This window comes from Microtus oregoni, unplaced genomic scaffold, assembly GCF_018167655.1.
Source record: "Microtus oregoni isolate MIOR12 unplaced genomic scaffold, Mior012 000064F_ref0000363, whole genome shotgun sequence".
NCBI classification, from domain to species: Eukaryota; Metazoa; Chordata; class Mammalia; order Rodentia; family Cricetidae; genus Microtus; species Microtus oregoni.
This window is the reverse complement of record NW_024543874.1, coordinates 3417344-3429598: the sequence shown is the minus strand read 5'-3', so window position 1 is coordinate 3429598 and position 12255 is coordinate 3417344. Positions and strand designations below refer to the sequence as shown.

General features: G+C 45.3%; 1 protein-coding gene across 1 annotated transcript in view; it reads right to left on the bottom strand.

The window, feature by feature from the left end:
- Igf2bp3 (insulin like growth factor 2 mRNA binding protein 3) overlaps window positions 1–12255 on the bottom strand; it is a 140061-nt gene that overhangs the window by 13933 nt on the left and 113873 nt on the right. Inside the window, exons 9-10 of the mRNA XM_041640604.1 lie at window positions 10498–10633; window positions 8711–8836 (exon numbers count right to left, since the gene is read on the bottom strand). Coding sequence (XP_041496538.1) covers window positions 8711–8836; window positions 10498–10633 — 262 coding nt within the window. The remainder of the gene's footprint in view (window positions 1–8710; window positions 8837–10497; window positions 10634–12255) is intronic.

Here is a 12255-nt window from a genome sequence, read left to right as displayed (position 1 = left end):
GACAGAAAGCTTCTCATCACAAGTGTGGTCACCTGAATGTGGCAGAATGTAACCATTCCCAGAGCACACACCTGAGAACCCTCAGCTCACACCCAGTTTTTAAAAATAACACCACAGGCTCACAACAGCACACTCTTCAGCAAGGTAAAAACAAAAGGAACGGGTTGGAGAAATGGCTCAGTGGTTAAGAGCATTGGTTGCTCATCCAGAGTACCTGAGTTCAATTCCCAGCACCCACATAGTGGCTCACCACTTTACAACCTCTATAATAGGACCTGATGCCTCTTCTTCTGGCAGGCACACAGAGAGAGCACTCATACATAAAATATAAATAAATAAAATTTGAAATAAAAAAAAGGATCAGACAAGAGAAGGGTTGGAAGTGTGGCTCAGTGGGTAGAATACCTGCTTAGCATGTGCACAGGCCTGAGTCTAGATAACTAGACACGGTGCTGCACACCTGGGACCCATGCTTCAGAGGAAGACACTGGGGACCAGGAGTTCACGGTCATCCTTGGCAACATTAGTTCTACCTTGACTCAAAAGGGAAAGAAACTGGTAAGGCTTTGGTAAATTGCCCTATTGCTCTTTCTTTAAAAATGTTATTTTCGGCCAGAGGGTGGTGGTGCATGCCTTTAATCCCAGCACTCGGGATGCAGAGGAAGGCAGATCTCTTGTGAGTTTGAGGACAGCCTGGTCTACAAGAGCTAGTTCCAGGACAGGCTCCAAAGCTACAGAGAAACCCTGTCTCGAACCCCCGCCCCCCCCCCCCCCCAAAAAAGATATTTTCAAGGTTGGAGAGATAGCTTCGCAGTTGGGAGCATTAGCTGCGTTTCCATAGGACCTGAATTTGAGTCCACATGTTGTCTTATGATCTTCTCTAACTACGGTTCCAAGGGCTCCCATGTCTTCTGGCCTTCTCAGACACTGCACACATGTGATGTACAGGCCAAACTCCCATACACACATAAAATGAAATAATTTTAAGAATAAAATTAAGAATATATTTCTCAAAGTACTGTCCACCAACCAGTTACAAATAATAGGAAGTACAGTTACATACACCACTCCCAGCCTTCAAGATTTTTCTATAGATACCTTTCTGATAAGCTAGAGAGTAATTAATAAGCTAGAACAATAACATAATTTTTAAAAAGCTGTACAAAAGAAGTCTCTTTCTTGCTCTCCTCAATAAATACTTTTGGCAGCGGTCAATGTGGGTTAATTAAAACCGTGACTGGGGATTAACACATCAGAGATTTGGATGGAGAACATAAAAGGGTAGTTTATCCTAAGTGGTTTCTACAGACACACAAGAGTTCCCAACACCTATCTTGTGCTGTGTGTCAGTAAAAATAAACACAGGCACAGAGAGGGCAACATGAAACTTCCTCCCCTGGAGTTTAAGGTTAGAGTCTCCCTTTCTCTCTGGGGGAAAAAAAAAAATGCTGGCTTTCTTCCTCCGGGCTCTGGAGTTTCCGTTAAGATGTAAAAAGGCGAAGTCCATGAATGGCTGCTCCAACATCCGCTTTCCTATCCGTGTTGATTGGATGCACTGGATACACTTCTACTCCAGAGAGCTTGACTCCCAGCCTCCCTCGCAGCAAGACAAGGCTGGGTGTTATTTTCCAGCTAATATGGTGCCAATCAAGGGTTAAATACTCAACTTGTGTTTCAGGTGCTGCCCTTCGAGGTATTGTCAGCATTTTTGGCTGGACTTTGGTCTCTTCTCATGAAGAAGGAAATCATGTCAGCTACCCTGCACCCCCGTAACACACAGGCAAGCACAATCGTGATCTACACAGCACACCAAAATAGATAGAGAAGAGCGAGAGCAGGCGCGTGGCGGCCTCCCAGGCGGGCTTTGGCTTGACTGGTGCCTAGAGTTTGAATGGCAGATGCTCCAAAGATAAAAGGGTTAGGGTATCTTTTATTGGTTTTTAAACTGTTCCCTAAAATAAAACACAGAACGGGCTAAAAAGAGGAACACATGGGGGGAGGGGGCCATGCTCTTCCCACCAGCAGGTACACCCCCTCTACTGCCTAGTAAATATTCCTGTGAGCAGCTCTCAACAATGAGTGAGCAGCGAACATGCTCCCATCCACTTTTACAAAGCCGGGTCTGCAAGCTCTGCCCTCTCCCACTGAGATTCGATTCAAGAAAGTGGGGCACAGGTCTCCACCTGGTTACAACCCAGGCGGCTGCTGCCAGTGCCACCACAGCTGAAGTCACCCGAGGAGGTTCCAAAATGGCGCAGAGCCCTGGGGTAATTACAGTGTAGCCACAGGAAAACTAGCTTCTCCTCAGATAGGGAGATACCAATGCTGAACTCCACAGAAGACCACAATGGATGAGGGAGGAGGGGACCAGGACAGAGGAGAGCATAAAGCAGCTCAGAAAGGAAGACTAGAGAAATGAAGGGAACACAAAAGGAGACGACCCTCACCCTGAGCTCCAGTTTATAATTCCTGCAGACTTCAACGTGACTGATAAAACCAAGGTTTCTCATTCCTTTTTGACAATTTTATTTTAGGTGTGTGTGTGTGTGTGTGTGTGTGTGTGTGTGTGTTTTGCTTGTATATATATTTGTGGACCATATGCATGCCTGGTGCCCGTGAAAGCCAGAAGAATTGTGTCAGAAACCCTGGAACTGGAGTCATAGGCAATCATGACCAGGGAATTGAACCTGGGTCCTCTGGAAGAGTACCCTTATTCACTGAGTCATCTTTCCGGCCCCCTAAAACCAATGTTTTTAAAATATGTCTCCAATGAGAATAATCAAAGCAAAAACGAAGATACATTCCCTTCCTAGAGTCTGTGTATTATGGCCTCGCTTTACCTGTGTTAGGCTATCTCCAAATCTAAATACCTATGAAGCTACCTTGTGAGTCCAATGCCTAAAGGAATTTTAAGAAAAATAAGTAAATCACATGTTTTAAACTCTGCCCTTTTTTTCCTTTAAAGACAGGGCCTATATGTGTCTTGAAACTCACACATAGACTAAAATGGCTTTGAACTCAAGAGATCCACCTGCCTCTGTTTCCCAGTGCTGGGATTAAAGGTGTGTGCCACCATATCTAGCTTGAAAGGGTAATTTTAAAAACACATTTGTAACCCACAAAAGCTTTTTTTTCGTTTTAGAGAGAAAAGATAGAAAGGAAATAATATGCCTCCTTCCTGCTTCTCAGGCCAACGGCTAACTCCTGACACTCTCAGGGGACTGGTACCAACAGAAAGATGAAGTTCAAGTGGCTCTCGCTACAGAAACGTCTCTTGGCGACAGACAGACTGACTCAGCAAGCTGATCTGCCAGACCACAGCAGCTTCTGGTCTTTCACCTTTAACATTTTAGCAGCATCTCCCACAACTTGTAGACATGTCCGCATCCACTGAGACATCCATCTCGTCAGTGCACACAGAGGAAAAACTCACCAGCATCCTGCAAAGGACATGAGCGGCTGACATATCCACATTTAGTCCCTGGGGAACAAGTGCTTCCTCTGCCTCTCCTTGCACCTGGCCCTTGAGTGTCCTCAGTTCTTACCCAGTAGCAATAGCTGCCTTACTTGAGCTGTTTCTGGGTACCCAACCTCTGAGCTGTAACCCTCATCTAATCCGACTGAGTGCAAGTGCCTCAGTAGAAGCAAAGGTTCATCCTGTGGTCATCTGTGCACTTATTTGGCTCACGCTTAGCGGAGTAAGTAAGCATCTTCAGCCTCCCATTCTTAAAACTAATTGTGCAAGCCACCTTTAAGATTTAATGTGGCAAGCCGGGCCGTGGTGGCGCACGCCTTTAATCCCAGCACTCGGGAGGCAGAGGCAGGTGGATCTCTGTGAGTTCTATGCTAGCCTGGTCTACAAGAGCTAGTGCCAGGACAGGCTCCAAAGCTACAGAGAAACCCTGTCTTGAAAAACTTAAAAAAAAAAAAAAAAAACAACAACCAAGATTTAATGTGGCTTAGGACAGGCAAAGGAAGCCCTTGTTCCCACAGGGACCAATCACAGACATCTCAGCTGCTGTGTTTTTGGCTGGGTTCTAGTGAGCTTGTACTCTAGATACTTACAATGGGTTTCAGAATGAAGATTGTCAATATGATCTCATATGACTAAAACATTGGTCTGTTAAACCAGATATGATGCTTAAACCACAATATTAAATCAGAAAAAAATGATTAAATACAGAGGGCAGTTACAATCTTCTAACTTGTAAATTTTAGAAGATTTAAAGTTTTTCTTTACCTTATGTGTATCAGTGTTTGCCTAGATGTATGTATATACACTGCATGGGTGCCTGGTGCCCATGGAGATAAGAGGGTGTCGCTCCCCTGGAACTGGTTATGGATCCATATGAACCACCTTGTGAGGCTGGAAACCAAACTTGGGTCCCCTGGAAGAGCAGCCAGTGCTTTTTACTGCTGAGCCCCCTCTCCAGTCTCCTTATTTCTATATTAAAAAATAATCACCTAACAGTTCACTTTAGGGCTTTTTGCTACGGAAGGATCTGAATACATGTAAGAGACAGATGATGAGAATGTCCACCAGTCTACCATCTGTGATGGGAGAGGTTGATCTATAGAGAAATGGTGTGGGAGCTCCTTCTGTCTATGTATTGCTTTTATTGGTTAATGAATAAAGAAACTGCTTTGGACCTATAGCAGGGCAGAACTTAGGTAGGCGGGGAAGACAGAACTGAATGCTGGGAGGAAGAAGGCAGAGTCAGAGTCAGAACAGCACCATCCATTAGATAAGGCCTTATATGGCACAATTATACTTTTTAAAGTAAATATCAGGGATACATCATCTATAAACCTAGCACAAATGGACACATCAGAATTTAAACAACTGTCCTAGTTTGCTTTCTAGTGCAGTAACAAATACAATAACCAAAAAGCACAAGAAAGAAAAGGCATATTTGGCTTATTATATCCTGATCACAGTGTATCACGAAGGGAAGTCAGGGCAGGAGCTCGAGGCAGGAACCTAGAGGCAGGAAGTGGAGACCGTGGAGGAACAGTGTTTACTGTCTTGTTCCCAGTGACTCACTCAGCTGCTGGGAGCCCTGCTGGACTAAGGCTGCAGCCCAACATGTCTGGATGGCTCTCTCAGAGCTCAACACAAGACAGGAGGACGCCCTTCCCCAGCACGGGCTTCCTACTCTCCGCCTGACCTTATTTGGAGATGGTCCCTGTGCCTGGATGTCTGACTTACCTTAGTCCAGACCTCTGACACAGTTCTCTGCAAATGCTTCCCTCTGCTGCCACAGTCCATAATTAGGTGCTCTAGCTATATATAGGACAGGGCTATGCGGTCACATGTAACAGACATGTGCTCCAGCCTTGTGACAGGCGCAGGCCACCAAATGCAGATGAGGTGATATTCCAGTCACTGAGTGCATCCTTTCCATCTCCACCTGGAACAAGGTCGAGCTGCCTCCCTGAAGCTGCCTCTGCCATATTCACAGGCCGTACAAAGCCCTGCACTGCCGCTGCTCCCTTTGTCATTGTGACCTGGTGGTGCCAACAAACCACGAGGAAGAGGAAGACCCCATATTCAGCTTGGTTTTTTATACAACTCAGAATTGCCTGTGGGGGCTGGAGGGCACCATTCGTGGCGGGCTGGGTCCTACCTCATCAATCATTAACCACGAGAATGCCATACAGATTCGCTTACAGGTGAATCTGATAGAAGCATTTTCTCAATTGAGTTTTTTTTTTTCCAGAAAGACCTTAGCTTGTGTCAGGTTGACAAAAAATAAATAAAACTCTAAGCATAACAATTACCGATTTAAATGCACTCTTGAATTTCTATTTTAGGCCCTTCACCCTACTATCAATATACAATTCTGTAGAGAAAAGAAATATTTGACCTGAAAGTCTTCAGAGGTCATTCATCCAACAAAGGTCTCCAACCCCCCCCCATCTGCTTTCAAGTCGAGGGCTTATTCTGTAGCCAGGGTTTGCCTGGTCCCACCAAGCAGCCCAAGATGACCTAGAACTCCCAGCAATCCTCCTGCCCCAGCCACTGGAGGCTGCAATTACAAGTGTCACCCTGGTTGGCTCAGATTTTTCACTGAGAAAACAGACCAAGGGCAGTGCAGAACCCGACCTTCAGTGGCACAATTCACTGTGGAGCTAGTCTAGACCTGGGGCAACCCCACACTTCTTTCACCAAGACATCTCTCAGGGCACAAACCTGCTATCTACTTCACACAGCACCTGGATCTGAGCTGAATCTTCAGGTGCCATGTAATGAATTTATGCATATATGATATTTGGCTGCCATTCTGTCCACTGTTTTGGAGATACAGCTCTCTAGGTTTCCCAGGATGATCCTGCCTCTCAGCTTCCCAAGTAGCTGAGAGTATAGGTGCATGCTACCACATCCAGGGGTTTATTTAATTACTGTTGTGAAAGCTATCCTCAGACTTGTTACATAATTTCTAGGTGCAAACAACTACATATGCAGGTGAGCTGCAGACAAAGACAAAGATCAGAGGCAGGGACCGAAGCAGAGTGGAGGTCATGGAGGAATACTGTTTTCTGGCTTGCTCCCCATGGCTTACTCATGTAAAAGCAGAAACAAACACCTATCAGCCTAATATGCTCAGACAGAGAGGAAATTCTTATTTCTGAACTGGTAGAGCATCAGCAGTCTAGTATTGGTGTTCCCTGAAGAATGCCAATATCAATTTACTTGTGCGGTTACCCGGGGTAGTAACACAATTAAATCCTTGACCCGTACCACTTGAACGACATCTCTGGTGTGCACAGAGTTACCATTCACATATTTCATGTGTTTAAGAGAGCCAAACAAACGGAGAGATAAATTCATCGTGGACGACCCCAGAATGCTGTATACAAAGACTGCAAACTGGACAATGCCCTACTTTCCTGGACAGACATCTGGGCTGCAAAACTGTTCTCAAAACCCAGATTTCGAAGTAAGACCTATAAAAGCCTGACGGCTCACAACACTGGGGAAGCGGAGTGGGAGGAGCGCGAGTATGAGGTCAGCAGGGGCTACATGACAAACAAATCCCCGTCTCAGGGCTGGAGAGAAGGCTCAGTGGTTAAGAGCATTTTCTCTTCCTGAGGACCTGAGTTCAATTCCCAGAACCCATAGGGCAGCTCCCAACCCTTCATAACTCCAGTTCTAGGGGATCTAACACCTCTCTTCTGACATGCATGGGTACCAGGCACACATGTGCACAGATATACATATGAGCAAAATACTCATGCACATAAAATAAATTTAAAAAACCCCGTCTCAATAAGTAAATGCATTTGTTATACGATCTCTATACAACACAAGCTATCCAATGTTCTGTCCATGAACACAGAACTGTGAGGGAAACTATCTTGGTGCATTGATCAGGAAAGCAACACTCAATGGCAAGCAACCTCAGCCTATGTAGACCTTCTAAGGCAGTTACCTTCTAGGTGGTAAAGATGAGAGAAAAATTTTCTTTGTGAGACAAAGTCTTGCTGTGGAATACAGATTGCCCTTAACCTCACAAACCTCCTGCTTCAGCAGGAATGCTGGGCTTAAAGGTGTGCACTGTGTCCAGCATAGACGTCTCCTAAAACCTCTCTGCTTCAATACTCTAAAACAGCGGCTCTCTATCTGTAGCTCGCAGCTCCTTTGGAGGTGGAATGACCCTTTTACAGCAGTCCGCTAAGAATATTGGAAAACACAGATATTTATATTTGTTATGAAGTAGCAAACAAAAATAATTGTTTATTTTGTCACCACTGAAGGGCTCTAGCAGGCCCGAGCATGACAAACACGGCTCTGGCAGGCATTGCCCTTCTCCATTCCCTCTGCCTTGCTAAACTGTTTGATTACCTTCTGAAAGCTAGCCACCAAGGTCTAGCCACCAAGGTCTATTCCCTTATTTTGCCACTTTTCCCCCCTGAAGCTGATTTCCAAGGTTCAGCTATCAAAGTACTGAAGTTCAGCAATCAAAAGCCCCCTTTTGGCTGCCCTAATTAGGATGCTCAATCAAAACAAACCAACTCATCCTAACAAAGGCTTCCCCTTTATCCCTTCATAAACTACCACCGCCTATGGGCTACGGTCTGTCTCCTCTCCATCCAGAGGCAGTCCTTTGTCCCTTGAGGCAAATATTCCTTTCCCCTTGCTCCTTTTCTCTTCTTTCCTGTCTTTGTCTTATTCTCTGCCCTTTGTCCCTCTCTCAGGCAAATAAATCTTTGTGCTGAGAACTTGGTCTTGGGGTGTTTTGCACCAACACTGGTCCTTTTAACCACAACATGAGAAATTGTATTAAATGGCCGCAGCATTAGGACCAACACGAGGAACTGTATGAAAAGGCCGCAGCACCAGGACCAACATGAGGAACTGTATTAAAGGGTTTCAGCATCAGGACCATTGAGAACTACTCTTCTAAGAAAACCAGCCTCAACCCCAGTACTGAACCAAAAGACAAAACAAAACAAAAATCCACCAAAACTTTTTATTTAAATCGACACATTTGCACAATTCTACCAACCCCCAAAACTTCAAAACAACTCATGTTTATTAATTTGGGGTCAAATTAAAAGTTTCTATTGGCAAATGCTACAAAGCACACAAGAGCTCCACACAGGTGATAGATCATACAACGCACAGTCTGGCATGAACATTATCCCATTTAGCTCTGACTGTAGCAGTATTGTGGCATAGTCTGATGGCAAGGGTCAAAGAGCTTACCTCAAATTGTGGGTAGGGAGGAGTCATGGTTGAAGGGGGCCCTGAGGTGGGAGGTGGCATCCCTGAAGTGGGTGGGAACAGACCCAAGGCATTCAGATTTAATCCAGGGATTAAATGTGCTTGAAGCTGCAATGGTAAAACAAAAGGAAAAAAAAGTCTCTTAATTTTCAATCAGAAGAATCAAGGGGGTGAGCCACACTAAGAAAGCAATTTTTGAATACAACAGGTGTTTCCACAGAACTACAGGTGCTGTTCACGCCTCTTGGCATATTTGAAGCTGGTATGCCCTGCACTGAGGAGTCTCAAGGCCAAGAGCAGCAGCTCAGAGCACTTCAGAGAGAATGGTACTCTGCACGCGGTGGGCCTTCTTCCATCAGCTGAAAGGTAAATATGTGGGGTGTGCTTGGGGATCACAGCAGGCATACAGAACAAGAGGGGAAAGCCCTTCATTCCTTGCCCTCTGGCTGAATCCTTCAAGTCAGGGCCCAGCTTCACACCGCACGCACCACAAATGAGCACCCTTTGGATGGATGCAGGACCAGGAGGGGAATGCTGATTCAGCTTAATTGTTCCCCCTTTAAATACATGTGTGTGGATGTTTGGTTGTTTATACATCTGTGCACCATGCGCATGGAGAACCCACACAGGCCAGAGAAGAGTGCCAGATCCGTGGACTTGGAATTAAGGATGACTATGAGCTGCCATGTGGGCGCTGGGAATCAAACCCTGGTCCTCTGGAAGAGTAGCCAAGAGCTCCTAAGCACCTCTCCAGCCCTAATTTTACAGGAACTGAAAAAGGTGAAGACTAGGACTGAACCGAAGTGTATCTGATCCTGTTATCAGGGCCTGTGAGATCAGTTACGAAATGCTTAGATAAGCAGCAATCACATGCAGATAGCAGGCTACCATGTGGGATAAAATGACCAGCATTCTAGGTTCTTCTCAGAAAAAATACTGTCACAGCCTCACCTGACATTACTGTTTCATAAGACAGGCCCAACCGAAGTTTAATCGTTTCCCTCATGTTTAAGGAGCACCTTCTGAAAAGACGGGCTTTTGAAGTGTTCCGTCGTCAGCACCATTCCATTAAACAGGGGCAGGAATTTGCTTTCATAGCTTTTGCTACATTTGCTACAGGAAATTCCCCATCTCCCAGGCTTATATGGGCAACACAGAAAAATTCAGACCTGTGTTTCTGTTTTGCTCTATGATTCTCCAGAGGAGGAGCTGAGACATGCTAGGCATGCATCCCAGCACAGACGCCACACTCACAGCCCGAGACTTTGCAATCCACCCACCTCAGCCTTCCAAGTTGCTGGACTTGCTTCACACTGTCTGGCTCTTAAGACTGTTTCTAACAACACCTTTTACATGCATGGCACTTGTAATCCCAGGAAGCATGTAAACCAGGAGATAGCAGCTGTCTGATGCAGAGGAGAAAGCTGCCGCTCACAAACAGGTGGCAAGGGAATCAGACTTAATTCACCTGCCTCTAATCCGCACATCCTTCCTGCACTACAGTCCCTCAATTAACACAGGAAAGGAGGTAATAAATACCCTTTGGTAGGCAGCTATTAATCATTCTTCATGTATCAGGAAGCCAAGGCTGCAAAGCTATCTGATTTGTTAGAAATCACAGAGACAGCTAAGTCCAACGCCCAGGCTTCTGTGTTACCCCAGGGTACTTGGGGTGGTGCAGACAACGCATCTAAACCACTTCTCACTACGAAGGGAAAGTTCAGATCAACACAGTGGGAGCTGTCTTTCAGCTCTCCACCAGAACTAACATTCATGGAAGCAATGTCATTTTCGTAAGACTCCCTGATTTTCTTCATGATCTCCTCCTCGGCCTTGGCACACGTCTCAACACTGCCTTTGACTGTAATGGTGCGCTCCAGGTTGTACAGCGTCAGTTCCTGCAACCTGTGGGTGGAAGAGGAGAAAGAACAAGAATGACGAGAGGAGGATGGGTGAGTGTCATTTGGCCCCAGATGGCAACTGAAACCAGCTGGCAGGGCCTGGATCATGAGAAAGTGACAGATCACGGCCCAAGTCCAAGATCTGTGACGGCTTCTTTCCATTCCTTCAGGGACAATGACTAGGCAAACGGTTTCATTACATCCATGTTTTAAACACTGCTTACTCCATTTTTTAAGGTATTTTTAAAAATTTATTTAATTTTGTGTGTCAGATCCCCTGGGACTGGAGTTACAGAGTTCTAAGCTGCCATGTGGGTGCTGGAAATTGAACTCGGGACCTCTGGAAGAACAGCCGGTGCTCTTAACCACTGATCCATCTGTCCAGCCCCCAGGACTTACTTCTTGACCCCTCATCTCACCCTCTGACAGTGAACTGGAGGACTGGAGGGGTGGACAGTGTTGCCAGGATGTTCCTACTGTACTGGCCAGTTCTAAGCAGAGCCAGCTATCTTGTGCAACTGCATTTTCTGAAGTAAGCAAGGAAAACACTCCTGAAAGCAAACTAGCATTTGTGTGACGGAACTTTGTTTTCTCCAACATTTTCAGAATTTAAAGTAGTCTGAAGGAAGTAGCACAAGTCAATCCATCTTAACTAAATTTTTTACTTTTAATTAATTTATTTATTTACGGTTTTTCAGGATAGGGTTTCTCTGTATATCCCTAGCTGTCCAGGAACTCATCCTGTATACTGACTAGAATGGCCTTAACTAGTAAATCTGCTTGTCTCTCTGCTTCCCAAGTGTTGGGATTAAAGGTGTGTACCACTGCTGTCCAGCCAACTAAAATTTTTAAATGGTCCACATTGACCCTATTTATATTCCTAAACAGACAACATTAAGAAACTCCTTGCTTAGCTCTGGTCCTGCTGACACTTCAAAGCCATGAAAAATTCTGTCTGGGTGCACCTAAGCCTATAGTAGTCAGCAGCCTTGAGAGGAAAAGCAACATTCACCACAGGAAGAGGGCTATGTGCGTAGATTCAAAGGAGGTGGGGGGCGTGACTGTCAAGAGTTAAACATCCACCTTCACAGACGGAATATTATTCCTTTTCCTCATATGTGAATAAAATGTAAATCATATAATGAGGAAATGAGTCCTATAATGGAGCCGACATTCCCTTAGACTATGTAAGCACAAACATACTGAACCTCCACTTTCAAGCACTTCGTATTGTAAGTTTATCATTCATTTTCAGCTCACCAGCCACTTCTGGGGTCCTATGATAGAAACCTAAAATTGTCACCCTAGAAAAAGGAATCCTTTCTCTTATCACAACAGGCATGTACCCCTGGTGTGCTAGGCCACCTCTAAGATTAGGCCCCTTGTAAAGAAATCTGAAGTCCGTACACACATAGAATAGGGCTGACTTGTGCAGCCCACACAGGAACAGTTAGTGTGTAAATTCTGAGATTTTATCATAAAAGACATTATAGCTTCCAGCACCTTCCTTTTCTTGGTTCACTCCCTCTGGGAGAGGGCAGTCCTCTATGGATATTCAAGAGCAGGCTGTAGACAGGTCCTAGTCCTGAGCTGTTTGTGGATCCTAACCCATATAAACAAGCCATG